Consider the following 21,342-nt stretch of genomic DNA (forward strand, 5'->3'; position numbering starts at 1 on the left):
ATAGCCTGTAAATATTTTAGTCAAATATTTTAGTTTTGTGGTCCTCATGAAACAGAAGAACAGTTCCCATTCATTATGTATAAGCAGATGAATATACTTCCATCCGTTTCACGTGCATTGAGAAGTAATAGCTGGTCATTAAATCAAAAGTCATTCAAACTCACAGGTTCAAAACAACACCAAATGATCACATAACAACAAATATCATAACTAGCAATTAATAAGACTGGAACAGTAACTGAAGAAATAATTAGCAGAGAACATGAACTGTGAACATTATTTATATCTGTAGCCCCGCAACGCATACTAGGAGGCATGAAGAATGTTGCACAAAAGCAGTGTTGACTGGAGGAGGCAGCAGAGGTTGTCTGTCTTTCCCAAGGGAAGTGAGAGATTACATTCAGCATTGATGGACAAATGAAGCTTCTTGAAGAACTGAAGCTTTACAGCCTATTGGTTCAAAGATTCATTGTGCGTCCCTCGCCTGTCTGATTGTCTCGAGGGGAACGCGAGTGATTCTACGCCAACACCCCCCACTCGTCTGGTCCTCTCAAAAGACGCGCACACTAAGAAAAAACACCTATGGCACCATTTAGGCCAGGACCACCTCAGCTTTTGCCTATAGAAATTTGAAGTAAAAACTGCAAAATTGTTGACCCGAAGGCTTGCAGTCAAACTTCCTGTCCAACTTCCTGTGCACTACGGTTTCTGAGAAATGACAGCTAGGAAGCATGGGTGAGCATTTCACTTCTTCTTTCAAATGCACCAACAAACCGCTTCCTCTTCTTCTCACCTTGTTAAACGCCACTACATGCTTCCTTTATCATCATGTGACAGTGCCTTACATCTGCTGACTGACACACTGCACTCAGTAAAAAGCTATCCATCTGTCCACTACCACCATATTGTGTTTGTTGTCATTACAGTCATGGGTGAGCTGACGTTAGTCAAGAGGTGGATGGAGTACAGCGTGGACTGGTCAACAGCCACTAGTAGAGTTTGGGGATGTCCCGATCACATTTTTTTGCACCCGAGTCCGAGTCACCTGATTTTGAGAATCTGCTGATACACAGTCCCGATTTGATACCGAAAAAAAATGTTTTTTTGTTTTTATTTTAATAAAATTTCCAAACATGTTACAGTACTGAACGTTTTACAGTACTTCCTCTTCCGCTGTTTCAGGGAGTGTTGCAGGGTATAAAATGTATATATTTTTTTGTATCTTTTGACAATGCCATTGTATTTTTGGATTGTTTTGTTACTTTTTAGCCTTTAAAAAGTAAAAATGAACACTAGGGTGACTTGAAGTTCCGCTCTGAGAATTTGGCCAAATTTCAAAATTGTCCGATAAGCACGTGTGATACATAATTGGAAGGCTTAAAATATCCATTTTCTGGGGGAAGAAAAATTCTGAACAGGAGAGTTTTTAAAAATAATAATAATAATATTTTTTTTAAACAGCGAAACCCTAACTGGAGGTGAGAGCATGAGAGAGTATAATTAAAGACGCCATGATTTTAACGAGATATCGCGTACTTACCTTGTTTCAGTCCAAAAACTCAGAGTAGCATGTATCACCGAGTATCAAAACACAGATGTGAATGGCCACAGCCGGATATTTTGTGGATTTCATGGGTAGATATCCATGACTTATTTACTGACACCATTTTTTTTTATTGTGACTTAATTTGTTTAAAAGTTTAGAAAATGCGAGTGCATAATTTTTTAAAGTCGTTTTTTTTTTTAAACGAAATATTAGACATCAATCATTCTAAGCTAAAAATGACAGACATTTTGAATAATAGATATGATTATTTACCTTCTTTTTATGGCTGGGTTGAAACAAAAGCGATTGCGTGACATCTGTAAACGGGGGTTTCCAGGGTAAAACGGACAAATTAAAAATAGTTTGGGGGCTTAGTGCGTCATGAATCTGCTATGGCAGCATATAGACATATTATTCTATCAAACACAACAGTTCTTTTGGCTTAAAATACAGCAGTTTCTTTTAAAGAGGGGTGCAAGAGCAGAAACTGCTTTTTCAGTCATATATATATTAGGCCTGAACTATATTGGAAAAAATTAACATTGCAATATAATATTGCCATGGCTCCACACTTAGGCACAACCAATGCAAAAACTAACTTTTTTTTTCAGGTTCACCAACACAAAATGTAGGTGCACAGAACTGTGAGGTGGACGCGCTGACGACTGTCCACCATGCCACTTTCATAATGTGAATTCTTTTTAAATAAGAATGACGTCGAAAAATGCTTGTCTTTATTAATAGCTTCATTGAATGAGTTCACTCAAATTCAGTCACGCTTTGACGCTCACGCTGCCGAGAACAGCATCTCACTTGAATGAGTTGCCACAAGCTGGTGTCTAGTAAACTAAACGATGATCGACACATTTGCGCCTTTAATCTTCGAGCTACCGAGTCTTCTCTCACTAGATCACAGCTGCAAACCTGTCAATCATCGTTAACTTTAAGTACCAAACACCAGCTGGTGACCAAGAAAAAAAAAACAAGTTTGTTTGCACTGCTTAACTAGCGGGAGGGAGGTGAGAGGCTGTATGAGAATGAAACAGAAACACAAATATATTTTTTAAATTTAAATCCCGCTCCTTTTCAACAGATTCCAATCTTCTGAAAAATGGCGCGATTGGCCAGATTTCTGATCATGTGATCGGATCAGGCATCCCTATTAGAGATGTCCAATAATGACTTTTTAACCAATAACCGATATCCCAATAATGTCCAACTCCAAAAATCCAATACCGATATCTAATACCCCTTTCCCACTGAAACTAGTGGGTCAACGCGCGTTTTTTTCCAAGTCGATGCAACCCACTAGCAATTGGCATTTGGCACCTTTCCCACTGACAAAAAAAAAAAAAACGTCTTTTATTTATTTTTTTTCACCCGTCTAACCCCCCCACTCCTCCTCAGGCGTGCGTAAGGTTACGTGATGTCACCACACTAAGATGCGCTTCGAAAAGTGCGGCCGAATTCATTCAGTTCAAGGAAGTAAACAATGCAGAGCAACATTGAAGCCTCCTTTCCGTTTGTGTTCTCTGTTTTCATGCTTTTTACTGCCCTCAAAATGGTCAAAATGCAGCAAAGGATCAAAACTCTGCTTGTGCTGAGGCAACGTAGGCGACGTGAATTTTGGTTTGAGCGACGTATACGCATCGACGTAACTACGGTTGTGGGGCGTGTTAAATGGGAGGCGACTAGCACGTTGTTATGATCACATAAGAGCCTACGTCACCACGTAGATTTGGGTGTTGACTGTTGACCCGGGGTTTTGCTTTCACACTGCATGATGATCAGAGCAGAGGTGATTTAAACGCGGGTCGCTTGGCGGGTTGATTGACACGGCTCGAGGCAGGTCGCTGCACCTTTCCCACTGCCACCAAAAGCCGATTGTTAATGGGTTGACATGGGTTTTTTGGCTAGTGGGAAAGGGGTATAACAGATACCGACAAATGCGGTCTTGGACTTAACATATTCATTATTTTACAAACATTTATTGTTCATTTAATTGTTTTAAATGCAAATGGGTTGTTGACATAAGAAATCCCAAGCATCTTAGTTTAGAGACATCTAACGGTCAATAAGCATAAACGCTATGCTAAGCTATGACCAGCCCTTGCACAAAGGCAGAAGCCTTCTTCATTCACTTTGAAGGCAACATGCATATTAGCCCAAAACCGATGTCGATATTATCCGATATGATTTTAAAATGTTGTATCAGCCGATATTCAACTTTAACCAATAATAGAAGACAAATTCACCAACTACTATTCACCACCAATGGACAATTTAGAGTCATAAATTAACCGAAAGTAGCTTTTTTTAAAGGCGTAATAATGTAAAAGCAAGCAAACATTAGGAAACAAGAAAATATAACCACTACATCATCGTACCGACTAAATGTCTTGAATTAAATTAAGGAGAAAATATGCAAATATGCAATTTGCAACTATAATACCATGCGTAAAAAAATGTAACACGTCTAACTAAATTAAAATCAAACCTTTGTTCCATATACAGTGGTATCGCTACTTAAGAAATGAATTGGTTCTGGAAGTAGTTTCGTCACCTCAAAATTCAATAAGTAGAGATGCGCTTTCCATGTAAATGCCCTAATCAGACATAAATCTTTTATAATGCATAAAAATTGCATCAAACCATGTGACAAATACATGTTACAATTATATTATTGCACAATAAACATAAAACCAGAGTTGTGCATAATGTAGAACAAAAAAAAAGCAAAAATAGACTAAAGAATAACAGTTAATACACTTATGGACACAAGGGGCGAATGAATAGGACGCTGGGATACACACATACACATACAGTAGAGGTTCCTCTTAGCCAATTGGATGCCAAGAATCCTATGCAATAGCCAACGGTAGAGCAACTACAAGTATGTTACATTCAGGAAATTCTGGGAGCTGTGAGTACCAGCCATACTGTATTTTTGCCTTTTGTATCCTGACGTTTCTTTCCTAACAAGAGGCAATATTTTCCCGTTGAGGAGTGTTAATCTGAAAATTCTGTATGTAGATACGTTCGTAAGGAGAGGTACCACTGTATGTTTTCTTTTTGTGAGTAATTTTATAGTGTCCAATTTATTTTACCAGAAGACCCGCCATGGTACCACATCAACTAGTTGTGCAGCTCAGGCGGCATGGCCCATTTTTTTCCATGAAACAAAATGCCTTGTCCACATTTCTTCAAAGGCCTGAAGGACGGCCTAGCTGGCTCGTCTCATTGCCCCCAGGGGTTAACAACACTCTCTCCACAGCTCCCAGGCCAATGACTTCCTGCGCTTCCTGCTATATTCCAACTATTGGAGCATGCCGGGAGCAACAGTTTCCCTCGACTGTTTTTTTAATGCGGATGTATGAATATGACAGAATATCTCCGTTTAATCGCCACTAAAGCCAAAGAAAAAAAAATCTCTTGAACTGAGGAATCCGTTATCAGGCATTGTCATGTTGTCTGAAAATAACAGGATGTCCCGCAGTTTGGAGTTACGTAAAAGATAAAAATACAAGTTATTCCTGCCCTGTCGCAGATGATGACGCTGCACCTCGTCAGGAATTTCTTCTGGAATGGAAACACAAGTGCCCCGGAGCTTTTGGGGTATAACCCCAAGCGGCCACTTTTTTACACACACTAAAAAAATACTCTACATTACATTTAAGAGTAGTTTTACCAGACCATGTTTTTTACTTATACTTGAGTAGATTTGTGAAGAAGAAACACCCTTCTTACTCCGCTACTTTGGGCTACGCTAGAGTCAATACATTTTGCCTCTTTATTCTACATGTTGGATTTAGGGCTGCAGCTATCAATCATTTAAGTAATCAATTAATTTGTCAATTAGTTTGAGTAATCGAGTAATCGGATTAGGATCATTTAATGTGTTGCAGAATAAATTTTAGGAGATGTAAAACAAAGGCTGGCTTGGATTGCACTTTCAAAAGAGCATTAAATGTAATTACAAAATAAAATTCCCAAATGTTTTTTCAAACTATGCAGAATTGCACACTCATTTCTCAAGAGCAATACATAAATTAAAAAATAAATTAAAATACCTGAGCTTAGCCTCAAACGGTGTAAAAAAAATAACGAGGATTGAAGTACAACAACAACAAAAAAAACAATTGGCTACCTTGCATAGCAAAACCCCGCTAGCTTAAATGCTATGAAATGCTAATGTTATGTTGTTGGGTTTTTTTCTGTTTTTTTAAAGCTCTTAACAAATCGTTTAAACACCTATTCCCACAAAAAAGAAAAAAAAAATATATATAAATTACGAATACATAAACAATCATATTAGCCCAAACAAAAATGTACAACCTTATACTGGTCTTAACATGGAGCAGCTGGCATGTTATATGAGTTATGTCATGTTCACTGTTGCCACTAGAGGGCAGTGTATCCACCCAAATAAATAAAACAAGATGCAAACACTTTCAAAACAAACCATGAGAACGCCACACTTACTAAACGAATCCTCGAAGTAGCAAAATTTGGTTCGAAGATTTTTTTCTAAACAAATTACTTGAGTTAATTGATTAATTGTTGCAGCACTAATTGGATTTTACTTTATTTTTGCCAGAGATGTACACAGTGGCTCTATTAGTTTCACCAAGGAGACACCACAAGTCCACAACAACAGTCACATGACTCCATTATACCAATCAGGACTAACAATAGAGTCAAAAGACAAAACAGAAGCTTGCAGTCCTAAGTCCTATGATCACAACGGCCAGTTCAATCGCGTGGAGTCCTTAAAGCAACGTAAAAAAGGAAAGTATTTCACATACTGCTGTCATCATTACTCAAAAGCGCAGAGTTTCCCAGTTTTTATTTGACACCGATAGACTACGGAAAATTGAAAACATGATCATTATAATTTAATGGTAGGAAATATGTTTTCTCCATGAAAGGGCACTCCTGCTCTTTGGACGAGTGATGTTTGATTTCTGTAGATTTTTCCCATCGGAATTAAATGATTTTACTGTATTCTTTGGCCTAATATGGTCATGTAATACGTTATAATACAGTTTATCAATAACAGTTCATATAAATGACAATCTACTGAGAGAAAAAATATATATCCCTGTTTTTAAAAAATGTAACATTGTAAGCAATTAGTCATTACTCAAGTATTTCTTTCACAGCATACTTTTTTACTTGTACTTGAGTAAACTTTTTGATGACTACTTTTACTTGAGTAATACTATTTTAAAGTAATGGTAGTCTTACTTGAGTAAAGTTTTTAGCTCCTCTACCCACCTCTGGAGGCCACTGATAATTTGACATTCAATTTAGGAAGTGTTGTTTGTCATCTGTCTGCAGTGGTTGAATGTAACAAAGTAAAAGTACTTCCTGACTGCACATTTTTGTGTATCTGTACTTTACTTGAGTACAAATACTACAATATGTACAACATGTAGTGGTACTTTCTACTTTTACGTCACTACATTTTACAGAACTTACCTGTACTTTTTGCTCCACTACTTTTCAAATTGTTGCCTGCGTTACGTGTTACTTAGTTTTTTTTCCCCCATTGTGAATTGATAGTTTCGTTTTTATGCCCCCGGCACAATCGATAAGCCCCATAAATCTATACCATAACTGAGCACTCGAGGGAGCAACACGAGTACAAGTAGGATTAGGTAGGTGAACAAGATATTGACCAATAAAAACCAACAGTGAGCAGCGCACCTTCATATGGGTCCTGCACACTCTTTTAGAGTAGGTGGGGGTATGCACCTGATAGTTGCTTAAAATTCATCATGAAGCTAAATGTTTTAGTTTTTTGAGCTTGTTAAGCTTCTGTTTACAGTGCGGTCAATTTTATGGCTTGTTTTGTTCCGTACTGCAGTTTTAAATAAAATGTATTTAATTATTTTTTTTATGATGAATATTGGCTCAGATCTCATATATTTACATATATAATCACATGTTTGCATCATTGCATTGTAAGTGCATGAGTACTTCATCCACCACTGTCTGTCTGTCCAAATGCAATGTTTATATTTACAAAAATGCACCTGTCCAGATACTTTTGCTCATCTGAGAGGCCTATAATTTATTCAATAGATATAGTCTAAATACATTAAGAAATTGAAGGGTCCGTGGCTGTCATACTACAAGCTATTGAGTTCACAACATCATCGCAATTCCTTAGGTGACAACATACTATAGTAAAAGCAGCACTCACTACAAGGCAGAATCCCAACCCACAACATTCACCATATAATTAGATGAATACCTTTCTCTGACTGTGCAACAGTAGGTTTTGATGCTATTGGAATGTGCAGGTGTAACCAAGGTACTAGCCATTTGGCATTTATATAAAAAAATAAATAGAGAGGTGGAAAAGAGAAGGCTGTGTTGCATAAGCAACTTGCTGCTTGTGGGTTGTGTTTCTTTTATGCAAGCAGGATATACTTACTCGAGCTAGGGGAAGGGGAACAGTGTCAGCAGATATTTAACATATCTATAAGACACTTTAAAAAGCCCATTTGGTGGAGATTATTCTACAATCTGTTGTGGAGCCTTTTAGGCTTTAAAGTTTCTGTTCTGGTGTGAAAAAAAAATGTCGACAACACTTTTTGGGAAAAGTTTTAAGGTGCTTAAGTGCTTATACGTGCTAAAGAGAAACATGTGATTGAGTGAAAACAAACCTTGCACACATCTCTCTTTGGATTTATTGTGTGGACACATTCCCAGATTTCCTATTGTCCATTGCACCTCTATTTACACTAAGGCTGCAACTTTTTTTTTTTTTTTTAAAGAATCGATTAATTATAATAATGATTAATGAAATGATTCATCGGATAAATGTCACTTGTTTCAATTACCTTCACAATTTAACTTGAAGATGTTTTAGGCATGTTGTATGTAACAATGAAGACAAAATGGATGACTATATCCTTTTAAAATAATATTTTATGACAGCTTCCGGACTTAACTGTTTTCTACAACTGTACGGTTTTAAGTACATAAAACTTGTTAAACTTTTTAATAAAGGTTCTGAGTACAAAACATTAAAATAATTTCTCAGTACACAAATAAGACAAAAGTCCTGTTCATTCAAATAAAAAAAGTTTTTGTCTAGTGGGCAAAGCACCAACATATATTGTGTCGATGACGCATTTATTTTCTTTAAACAAACTAAACAAAATAGAATGAGGAGCCAGACTGTAATAAATCAGTTTTCTTCATCAAACAGTTGTTCATAAATACTGTACAATCCAAATCCAACTTCACAGCACACTCTCTTGTCTCACAATTTACCATTTGAAAGGGAGTTTGTGTTGAAAGGAAACTCTAACCTATTATATGAATGGGTTTATGTGTGTGGTTTCTTTCTAAAAAGACATGAGACAACTTTATTATCCAACAATAGCTCAAGTGCTAATATGCTTCTCCAAAACACAATACAAACGGACACTGTAGACACTGATTAGCATAATCGCTAACTAGCTTAGCGCTCCATATTAAGTAGTCACGTCTCATCAACAAAGAAAACAGTACAATTGGCTTCATTTACTCACCTCTGACAGAGGCACACTGGATCTAAGAACACAAAACACAATCTAACTCTCAACACTTTGTAATATTATTGATTCAGCAACCCAACCTGAACGTAGCAGTGAACTCTCTCTCTTGCTCTAATCACTAGCGTGCACGCACAGCCTCACGTTACACACAAACAACGACCCAAACGGGACTGCTCATAGCTACCGGCAAAAATCGATTATCAAATTCGTTGGCAACTAATTTATTAATCGATTAAATCGATTAGTTGTTGCAGCCTTAATTCATACCTTTTAGGATGTTTGTCCAGTTATTATTTTAAAAAGTGAACAGAAAATATTTTTGTGCAATTCAGATAAAAGGAAGAATCTTAGTGGATGGCAACTAAAACAAAAACAAAAAAATATATATATTACTGTTTGAAGGGAAAGACCATGTATTCATCATGTCCTTCCTTGTAAAAAGATCTTGTTTAATGAATAGCGTACCGCACAAATGCTATTTTTAGACCGTGACATCGCATTGTATATCAGAAGTAGGACATAATAGACGCACAGTCGCATACAAACCATTATATATCTGTTAGTTTTCCCTTTCACAAACGAACATGCCGATCAAGCACTGATGATGTGGAACTTGTAGAAACGACTGTAGACATTACGACATATTAAAAGGAAAAAATGTGAACAATGGATCAACTTGCGCGGACGTTTAATGCCAGCAAGGTGAAGCCATTCACATTTCATATGCAGTAAACATTTTGTTGGGTTGGCATGGTCCTTCAGAGGATGAAGAGAGAAGCCATTTTGATATTTTTTACTTATTTTTAAGTGTGGCGTTTAGCCGTGCTGCTTCTGTCTGACAATGAATGACCTGAAAAGAAACTGGTATCTGACTGCCACTGTTACCTTTGCTGTTGTAAAAAAAACAACTTTAGTAAGGGGGAAGTGTAAATAATTTATAGAATTAAGATTTGTTATTAATGAAAAAATTAAAAGTGTTCGTTGGCCGTCAACGAGTAGCATTTGCGATCGCCACACAAAAATAGCAATGTAAATTGCCCAAAAGAACGGTCAGAGACATAAGACAACCAGAGGATACAATATATATAAGAAAGACAGGGCATATGGTGGTAAAGGATAGATTGTTGAAAGAGGAGAATGTCATTGTCAGTGGCGTAAGAAAAATGTGTTGATAAAAAAGCTAAGGCTAAGCTTAGGTCGGCTCGTTTCTTTTTTCTATCTTTTTCATCCCTCGACTCTCAAGCCATCTCTTTAACTGAACATTTGTATGTTCTTCCACATCTTTACCAGTAAATTTGGCACCAGGGACATCATTTTCGGACAGAATTGGTAGGTTTAGCTCTGTAAACATCTCCTTCGTACACTATTTCCATTCCTTTAATACTGGGGACAAACGGGAACTTGTCCCCACCTTAGCAATAGAAGCTATTCATGAATATTATTGAGCGGAAGTGACGTGTAGCGTGCGGAACGCCATTGAAAACACACAGAATGAAATTTTTCTGATGTATAATAATGGAGAAAAACTCAATAGTAGTAGTTTCAGGAAGTAGTCACCTGACATGGTGGCAAAAATTTTATCATTGCAGGTACTATTTTAGCCAATCAAATGTTAGTATCCCAAATGTCCCGCTTTCCTCGTAATGTCATTAATACCTATTATCACATGCACCTGTGCTTGCGTCTACTAGAGTGTAGAAAAATGGGACGTTGGGTAGAAAAAAATGTCTTCAAACTACGACCGCAAACAACCGTTTTCACTGCCTAGGTGTAAGGACATCCTGGTCCTTGTGTTTTAGTCTTTTAACATTATTTTCTCCATTATCAAAGGTCTAAAAAAAATTTGCAATTGCATAGGATTTTATATAAAAGTCATTTATAAAGTAGGTGTTGTCTTGAGTTTTTATTTATTTATTTATTTATTTATTTATTTATTTATTAAATGGCATTTTAAGACCATGTTGATGTTTGGATGCTCAAGCTTTAATTTGGTTCTAAATGTGATTTATGACTGATATCAAAGGATAAATCTGGGCATGAACGCCTCCACTTCCTAACAGCTTCTTGCACATTGGGCTTCAGAATTATTCTTATGAACGTAACATTACTCATGAATTCCAGCTGCACTAACATTAGACGCCGAATTATTTGTAATACGAATGTGGTCAGAACGCTGCGTTTTCGGGAGAAAGTGAGGCGCGGAGAACGGTAGATGCGGGCGAGCTAAAGCTAGCGGCGGCTAGTGGCTCTACCTGGTCGGCCAATTTGAGAACCGCCATCGCTGGTTCGGCTCCGGCAGCTCATTCACACCGCCGACTGTGCTCCAACCAAAAGGCGATGCTGACTGCGAGGTCCGCTGCTACTCCTGCTCCTCCACCCCCTCCCGGGATGAGGGTGATGGGAAAAGGCCGAGCCCAGTGCAAGCCAAAGAGGCCCGGCGCCGGCTGCTGCTGCTGCTGCCGAAACGCTCGCTCGCTCCGCCAGGCACGAATCGCGAACAATCCCACATGGAAGACGGACGACTTTGCGAGTCTGCGCTCAAAGAGGCTCGCCACTCCCCGCCGTGCAGGAGGCACAAGGCGGTCGGTCAGGCGAGGCAGAGGAAGGATAAGGCAGGAAGTTAGAGGCTGTCTCTCTTTTTGCGCCTGTTTTTTGATGCACAAGAGGCTCCCTCAGCATCAACAAACCCAGCACACGCGCACCTCTCGCTGCTGCCATCAATCGGCGACAAAGGGTAGCTAATAAACACCGGTATTGATTCGGTAATAATAATAAATAAAAATAAACGACTCATATACAGTGATCCCTCGTTTTTCGCAGTTAATGGGGGACCGCCCTTCTCGCGAAAATCTGCGAAGTAGAGGCTTAGCTTATTTACATTTTGTGTGTGTGTGTGTTCACTCTATTCTTTCAGATGTAACAGCTTTGGAAAGAGATACATAAAAGACATGTTTTTTTTACTTTTTTTTCACCGAAGTATGATTTTAAAAGATGAATATGTAACGGAGTAAATATGCTTGTTAAATTATGCCGTAAGTGACGCGTCATGACCCGTTGGCGGAAGGGGACGTGTGCAAACTAGCGCGGGAAAGGCACCGTTGCGAGGAGGACACTGAAATGTACAGCAAAGACGTGCTTGTCAACGCGACCACTGTCTCACTCCTTGCACACTGTGTTGCAGGGATGTCATAATAAATGCCAATAATAGCAGTCCACCAGTGTCTGTGATGTTTGGATCGGCAGTGATGGAGAGCTTCAACCCGTCATAATTTTATTGTGACCCGTCACATATGTATATTTTTATAAATGTTTTTTTGTAATAATTATGATAAAAATTAGATATTTATCAAAGAAAAATAAAAGAAAATAATGATTTGTACATGTGTACATGCCTATATCGTAACATTTTTAAATAAAATACTGTATTATTTTTTTAATTGGAAAAAAATCCACGATTGGCTGAGGGCGTGAAGTTTGAAGCACGAACTAGCGAGGGATCACTGTGTTATCAATTATTCGTTGATTTTCTGTACCCCTTATCCTCTCGAAGGTCATTGCTATTATAATACAGTCCCTGACAAAAGTCTTGTCGCTTATCCATTTTGTACAAACATTTGCTAATAACCTGACTTTTAATTATTCAATTGGTTTCAGAAATGGCTCATGTGAAAGCTAGACCCTTCCAAATGATGTTGAATGTACAAAAATATATTTGTTTCACTGAAAAAAGATGATCATTTAATGAAGACATAAAGGTCAAATTTTGGCAAAACAAAAGTTTTTGTCGCCTACAGAAGGTAGTGTGAAAATTGAACAAGTGTACTTCAAATAGAAAGATATGTTACATAAGATAAGCGAATTAAGTAGTAGTGCTGTGAGATCCAAATTTAATATTTTGTATGACTTCCATGGGCTTGAAGGACTGCATCCATGCGGTTTGGCAAGAATTAATACAGTTTATTGATGAAGTTATCAGGAACATCAACGAAAGCGGTCTTGCATGCCTCCCAGAGTTCATCAACATTCTTGGGTTTCGTCTTCCATTCTTCCTCTTTCATCCTACACCAGACATGCTCAATGATGTTCATGTCTGGTGACTGGGCGGGCCAGTCCTGGAGGATCTTGATCTCCTTTGCCTTGAGGAACTTTGAGGTAGGGATTGAAGTATGTGATGGAGCACCATCCTGCTGCAGAATTTGTCCCTTTTTATGGTTAGGAATGTAAGAGGCAAATAAGATTTGTTGATATTTCAGACTATTTATGTTGCCTTCCACCCTGCAGATCTCTCAGGGTGCAGAAAATTAAAAAAACGTGTGGCATTTGCCAAGGCCCACAGCCTGTCAAAAGGATGGACACTGGAAAAGTGGCAAAAGGTGGATTTTTCAGATGAATCTTCCATTAAATTAGACCACAGTCGCCACAAATATAGCAGGAGACCTACTGGAGCCCGCATGGATCCGAGATTCACTCAGAAAATAGTGAAGTTTGGTGGTGACAAAATCATGGTCTGGGGTTACATCCAGTATGGGGGTGTACGAGAGATCTGCAGGGTGGAAGGCAACATAAATAGTCTGAAATATCAACAAATCTTTGCTGCTTCTTACATTACTAAGCATAAAAAAGGACACATTCTGCAGCAGGATGGTGCTCCATCGCATACTTCAATCTCTACCTCAAAGTTCCTCAAGGCAAAGAAGATCAAGATCCTCCAGGACTGGGCAGCCCAGTCACCAGACATGAACATCTTTGAGCATGTCTGGGTTAGGATGAAAGTGGAAGCATGGAAGATGAAACCCAAGAATGTTGATGAACTCTGGGAGGCATGCAAGACCGCTTTCTTTGATGTTCCTGATGACTTCATCAATAAATTGTATGAATCCTTGCCGAACCGCATGGATGCAGTCCTTCAAGCCCATGGAAGTCATACAAAGTATTAAATTTGGCTCTCACAGCACCACTACTTAATTCGCTTATGTTATGTAACATATTTTTGTATTTGAAGTACATTTTTTGTTTAATTTTTACACTACTTTCTGTAGGCGACAAAACTTTTGTCTTGCCAAAATTTGACCTTTATGTCTTCATTAAATTATAAATCTTTTTTTTTTTGTGAAATAAATATATTTTTGTACATTCAACATCATTTGGGAGGGGCTTATCTTTCATATGAGCCATTTCTGAAACCAATTGAATACAGTAATTAAAAGTCAGGTCATTAGCAATTGTTTGTACAAAATGGATAAGCGACAAGACTTTTGTCAGGGACTGTATTTTTACTTACTTTAGTTGAATTTTTCTTTATCGTGGACAATTGTTTTAGGTTGTTTTAATTACCTGACATGTTTTGGCAGCTACTTCCACCTTCATCAGAGGCTTTTACTTTTTTATTTTTACTTATTGCAATTTTCGGACTACAAGCCGCTACTTTTTTTCCTTCTTTTTCCTGCGGCTTACAGTCCAGTGCGGTTTATTTGTTGATTTATTGGGTTTAACAGCAGCGTCATAAGACTGACATAAGACGGTCATAGTTATGACATGGTACTATAATGGGCATTAATGAATGCGTATGACGGATGTCGTTAAGTGTCATCCCGCAAATTATGTCACTGACTCTATTTATGTCCGGCTTGGATCTTTTACAGTCATTCAAAAGTGAGATAATTTGCCAGATGACACAAAATGATATCTGTCATGAGCATTTAGTGTCATGTCATAATGATGATAGTCTAATGACAGTCTTATGGCGCCACTGTCAAATAAAGTGTCACCAAATACCATAAATAGCAAATAATGAAACAACTACAACAGTAACTGAAGAAATAATGAGGACAGAACATGAATTTTGATCGTTATTTACATCTGTAGTGCTGCAATGCATGCTAGGAGGCATGTTGGACGACAACAGTGTTTACAGCAGGTGGCAGCAGAGGTTGACTGCCTCCCTCAAGGGAGCAGTGATGGCCAAATGAAGCTTCTTGAAGCAATGAAGCTTTGCAGCCAATTGTTTCAAAGCTTCATACTAGTTGTTCCTTTGGTCTTATGACAGTCTTATGATGCCGCTGTCAAATAAAGTGTTGAACAGTAACAGTAAGGACAGCTGCGCCAGTGTTGCCTGTAGGTTACAAGTTAGCCAGCATGTGTGCAGCCTTTAGCCTGTAGTTTGTTGTGGCACACTGGTGATTATTATATATTCCAGGTCTGCCATCCCAGACTTGGTAAGGAAATAATCTGTTGTTCCTACATCCAGGTAAGAAATAGTGCAAACTTGTTGAGAACTTGTAGTGTTGTGTACATCCAGTCCTGCAAAAACTGAGTTTCCACCTTCCATATTTTTTGCAGCAAAGAGGAGAAAGACGGACACAGTGCTTGCAGCTGTGCAGGAATGGCAGGCTTCAGCTGCAGAACACCGAAGGCGTAATGATGCACAATTTTGACAGGATGTTGCAGCTGTTTGAAGACCAAACTCAACAGTTTGAAAAGCAGTGTCATGCTCTGCTGTCAGAGTCCAGCCGGCAGCATAAGATTGTAATGGAGGGTATTCTGGACGTCATGAACAAAATCTCAAATCGGCATGAAAAACCCTAATTACAAGAAATGGGACTTAACCATATTTTGCACATGTAAATTTTTCTTTTGTTGCACAGTGTGATTTTTTTTTCATGAAAATATATTACTTTGAATAACACAAGACGTTTTATGTCTGATTACTAGTACACTGAAGTACATGAACCACGTGACCACCCACGGCGAGATCAAAGAGTGTCGCATCGCTCTTGACATGGATCAGCTAAATGTCTTTCTATCCGTAGTACCCCCTGGTGGTACCATTTAAGAAAGCAGTCAGTGTGCTTACGTACAAAGTCACGTGGTTATCAGGAAATCAAACAGAAGCCCAGTAGGCTAACGCTTGCGGCTAACGTTACAAGCAAACGTGATGGAGTCGGGGTTAAGGGAGCTTCGTCAAACTCTTACCCGACCTTAAGTCGACTCTTGGCGGCCACCAGACGGGCTTTCACCCGCTGTCCTTCCTGGTTCTCACGATTTCAGGACAGGGAGCTTTCAGTGCTTTTTACTGGTAGCCAGGCCACAGGCTAAAGCTAGCAGCTAACGCTACAAATGAACGTGATGGAGTCGGATAGCGGCTCTAACCTTGTCGAAAGGGCTGAACTTAATGAGTGGATTGGGCACGGACTGCATCTGGCAATCGGTATGTCGCGTTATTTTGTATCTCTGTGCATGTGATTTCTCTGATGGCTTTTATGATGGTAAAGCATTCAGCATGAAGTAGAATCCAACAGTGAAGCCTATATTACGAGCGTTTAACGGCCAGAGTTTTTTTTTGTGCTTGCTTTTATTCCGTGTCATTACTGCCATCATGAAATCATAAAATGTTTCATTGGCATAAGACTAATATAAATGTGGTTGCGTCTGTGTGGGGGTGCATGTCTGCGTGCATGTATTAAAAATGCTCTGGAAAAAAAACCCTGAAACCTTTAAGTAAACACTTGTGTTGAGTAATTATGTCGCAGCAGCCATTAACAATAAGTTGTCTGTTTGAAGTGTACTGTTCAAGCTGAAAGTCATTTGTGTTACAATGACATGTTTGCACAAGTATAACACCATTTACCATTTACCACTGTAGGGATGGCCAAATGAAGCCTCATGAAGCAATGAAGCTTTGCAGCCAATGGCTACCGCACGCAGGCTATTTTTAGACTGTGACGTCGCATCGTAAAGCGGAAGTAAAGCCGAAGTGGGACATTATAGACCCGCCCTCGCATAGACACAACGCAATTAGTGCTACTTTTCGCCGGTAATCTTTCAAAAACGAACATGCCGATCACGCATTGTTTTTTTGGAACTTGTAGAAACGACTCTAGACATTACGACCATGAAGGATGTTTTCTTCATACGTTCCCGGAAACCAAAAACTCGGGAGGAAAAAAATGTGAAGACTGAATCAACTTGCGCGGACTTTTAACACCAACTCGGCGAATCCATTCACGTTTCATATGCAGTAAACATTATGTTGGGTTGGCATGGTCTTTCAGAGGACAAAGAGGTAAGCCATTTTTATATTCATTCATTCATTCATTTTCCATGCCGCTTATTCCTCACGAGGGTCGCGGAGGTGCTGGAGCCTATCCCAGCTAACTTCGGGCAGTAGGCAGGGGACACCCTGAATTGGTTGCCAGCCAATCGCAGGGCACAAGGAGACACACAACCATTTTATATTGTTACCTTATTTTTTTAGCGTAACGTTGTGCCGCACTGCTTCTGTCTGACAATGAATGACCTGAAAAGAATTACAATGGTGTCTGACTGCCACTGTTACCGTTTCTGTTATTTATATATATATATATATATATATAACAACTTTAGTAAGGGGGAAGTGTAAATAAATTATAGGATTAAGATATGTTATCAATGAAAAAATCAAAAGTGTTCGTTGGCTGTCACTGAGTAGCATTTGCGATCGCTACACAAAGCTAACTAAATTACCCCCAAGAACGGTCAGAGACGTAGGACAACCAGAGGATATATAAGAAAGACAGGGCTGATGGTAAAGGATAGCTTGTTGAAACCGGAGAATGTCATTGTCAGTCACGTCGATAAAAAAAGCTAAAGCTATGCTTAGGTCGGCTCGTTTTTTTCGTCTTTTTCAGCCTTCGACACTCAAGCCATCTCTTTAACTGAACATTTTTATGTTCTTCCACATCTATGCCAGTCAATTTGGCACCAGGCACATCATTTTCAGAGAGAATTGGTAGGGGGTAGCTCTGTAAGCATCTCCTTCGTACACGATTTCCATTCATTTCCTATTAGGGACAAACGGTGGCTTCTCCTTGCTTAGCAACAGTAGCTAATGTCATGAATATTAATGAGCGGAAGTGACGTGTTGCTTGCGGTATGCCATTGGTTTGCACATGTAGCAAAGCTTCATGGTGCTTAATTTACTCTATGGCGCCATCAAGTGGTCTTGAAGCCCAAGAGGTCAACAGTGTTAAGAATTCAATGGCTATTTGCTTTAGACAAAGATATGAATGTGCTTGTGTTAGTAATTTAGTATGTTATTCATTTTTATGTAGAAATAATAGCTTTCCCACAGTGGCTGGCTTTAAACATTTTTGTTTTTTTTGGGGGGGTGGGCAATATTTCACCAGCTTTAGAAAATATTCTTTCACAAGGCACAGATGAAGCTGGAGTGCAGAGTAATGCGAGTGCCAGTTTATATAAATTTGGGTAGTTTTATATGTTTCTCAGTACACCAATGGATTGTTCATTCTGTTCATGTTTGGTTCAGATAGGTACTTTTGGACCTCCAGGGTTGCATCAGCTAGGGTGTTTGGGGTCCTGGTCCTCTGAACTGTGTCATCCAAGCGTTTCCTCCCTATGATAGACAAACAGGCTGTCAGTGACATACAAGTACAGCAATACAAGTAATGTGTACTATTACCTTGACACACCGGCTGAGCTGGTTCTGATGTGTGCGCAATGTGCGCCAAACGTCGAACCACTCTCGATGCGGAAACGAGACTCAGCCGGCCGGCTAGGCTTCACATGTGTTTCCACAAGCTTCGTGGAAACGCTCCTCCCATTACTCGGCCCATTTCGTCCCATCACTATTGCACAGTCGTCGTATTGATTTTATAATCTTGTACATTGTTCAAGTCATACAAGCTGTTATAAATGTTCATACTTGAATTCTTATTGTTTACAAGAAATTTTTATATACTTAATCATGTTTAGACTGCATGTACAATTGTAAAATTGAAAGCTGGTAAATAAATCAACGAGAAACTGTTAATTTGTATTTCATGCATTGATTCAGATTTTCAAATTAGATAACAGTTTGCTTGGGCGAATTTATCCTCATTTATCGTTATCGAGGTAAATCTGCTCAATTTACCGTGATACATACTTAAAGGTTATATTGCCCAGCCCTAAATCAGACCCAGATATTACTTAAAATCAAGTAATTATTAGCATTTTTCAGGGTTTAAAATTACAACCATTTTTGTTACATATGTGCCCAAAATGTAATCTGTACGATTTACAAATATTTTGGAACAAACAATTACTGTGTTGTGAATGAAAGTCATGGCATTAGCCTCTATGATTTTATATGTGTGTGTATATAAATATAATGTGGATATAGATATATATGTGTGGAGATATATACCGTATGTTATAGGGGGCTAGGACCCCCCCCCCCCACTCTAAAAAACCGAGTGACGCCCATTGTCAAGCACTTTGAATGACTTTTGTGCTGGATTGGAAAACACGAATTTAAAAAAATTGGCAAGGATGAATTTTCCCCAACAGAAATAAACTTTGGGGTCACAAGTTTGCAAATGAAGAAATAAGATTTGTTTGTGGTCTTGGTCTTGCAGATGTCAGCCGAGCCCATCGTCCTGAGCACCGGGAGTTTGCGTGCAGCAAGGAAGAAGAGGAAGAGTCTCCATCCATCAAAGAGGAGGAAGACTTTGTACACATTAAAGGTCATCCAAGCATTGCTTTTTCCTAACAAGTACAGAAATGTTTTTCAGTCTAATATATTTTTCATCCTCTTTGTATCGTGGTGTTGTTTCTTACTTAGTAGCCGTGCAATGGACTCGTGAGCCAACATAAGGTTGCACCACTGCATAGACTTTACTATTGTTTGCAAAATCAAAGATTTCCTTCTTTGTAAATGATTTGCTTCGTTTGAAGTGATTACATTATGTACACACATATATATGGCGGAAAACACTCAGGTGAGTTGAAGTTGCACTCTGAAACTCCCAATTTGGCCAAATTTCAAAATTGTCCTACAGTATATGCATGTGTGATACATCATTGGAAAGTTTAAAATCTCAATTTTCTGGGGGAAGAACATTTTTGAACAGGACGGCATTTTAAAAAAAATTTTAAAAATTAAACGGCAAAACCCGAACTGGAGGTGAGAGCATATTTAAAGACGCCGTGATTTTAACGAGATATTATCGTGTACTTACCTCTTTTCGATCCAAAAACTCCACCGAGTGTCAAGACACAGCTGTGAATGGCCACAGCCGGATTTTGGGGGGATTTTATGGGTGAAACATGGTAATATAACAAGGGTCGCGATACAGAAATCGCAGACATCAAGGAGTGGTCGAGATTTTCTTTTTTTTTTTCCAATTTTTCTTTGTTTGAATCGATTATTTATCATCTAAAACATTGGCGATAATGCAACAGTAACGAAAAAAATACAATTAAGCGATAGCTATGAGGTAGATATCCGTGACTTTTTTTACAGATGCTAATTATTTCATTGTGACTTAATTTGTTTAAAAGTTTAAAATGTGCGAGTGAATAATTTTTTAAAGTAGTTTTTTTTTTAAACTAAATATTAGACATCAATTAATGATTTTAAGCCAAAAATCACAGACATTTCGAATAATAAATAATATTACTTCTTTTTATGGCTAGGTTGAAACAAAAGCGGTTGCGCGACGTCTGTAAACAGGGGTTTCCAGGATAAAACGGACAAATTAAAAATAGTTCGGGGACTTATTGCGCCATGAATCTGCTATTGCAGCATATGGACATATTGTTGTATCAAACACAACAGTTCTTTTGGCTTAAAATACAGCAGTTTATTTTAAAGATGGGTGCAAGAACAGAAACTGCTTTTTCAGCCTTGTCTACGTTTGGAAAAAAATGCCCTCCTGTTCAAAATTTTTCTTCCCGCAGAAAATTGAGATTTTAAGCTTTCCAATGATGTATCACACTTGCTTATGGGACAATTTTTAAATTTGGCCAAATTGGGGGTCTCAGAGTGAACTTCAAGTCACCTGTGTGTTTTCCGCCCTATATATATAAATACATACTGTATATTAAGCTTGAGAACGATAAACCAATACGACCGGATATCCGGTTTTACAGGTGAGAAATACAGCTGTATCGATAGTAAAGTTACCATTCAACAATAATTAGCCATGAAATATTCAATGAACCGATAGTAGAGATAGAATTCGGCTATCGCGAGCACAAGAATCAGCTTCTAATGCCTAGTTCAATGCAATGCTTAATATGATGATAATTTAGCTTTTACTTCACATGCTGCGCTTGTCATTCACCACACAGCGCACTTGGATTGAGACCGCGTGCATGATATACCGGTAATATGGACAAGCACTAGGCCTGTCGCGATAACAAATTTTAGTGTGCGATAATTTATCTCATAAATTATTGCGATATGCGATATTATTGTGCCCC

At 38.5% G+C, this 21,342-nt stretch overlaps 2 protein-coding genes across 2 annotated transcripts in view; one reads left to right on the forward strand and one right to left on the reverse strand.

Moving 5' to 3' along the window:
* ankrd44 (ankyrin repeat domain 44) overlaps positions 1-11,800 on the reverse strand; it is a 77,039-nt gene extending 65,239 nt beyond the window's left edge. The window contains exon 1 of the mRNA XM_057853527.1: positions 11,352-11,800. Coding sequence (XP_057709510.1) covers positions 11,352-11,378 — 27 coding nt within the window. The 5' untranslated portion in view covers positions 11,379-11,800. The remainder of the gene's footprint in view (positions 1-11,351) is intronic.
* Positions 11,801-15,979: 4,179 nt separating this feature from the next.
* Positions 15,980-21,342, forward strand: part of LOC130926861 (uncharacterized) — a 71,138-nt gene continuing 65,775 nt past the window's right edge. The window contains exons 1-2 of the mRNA XM_057852149.1: positions 15,980-16,306; positions 19,494-19,601. Coding sequence (XP_057708132.1) covers positions 16,216-16,306; positions 19,494-19,601 — 199 coding nt within the window. The 5' untranslated portion in view covers positions 15,980-16,215. The remainder of the gene's footprint in view (positions 16,307-19,493; positions 19,602-21,342) is intronic.

This window comes from Corythoichthys intestinalis, chromosome 12 (genome assembly GCF_030265065.1).
Source record: "Corythoichthys intestinalis isolate RoL2023-P3 chromosome 12, ASM3026506v1, whole genome shotgun sequence".
Lineage (NCBI taxonomy): Eukaryota > Metazoa > Chordata > Actinopteri > Syngnathiformes > Syngnathidae > Corythoichthys > Corythoichthys intestinalis.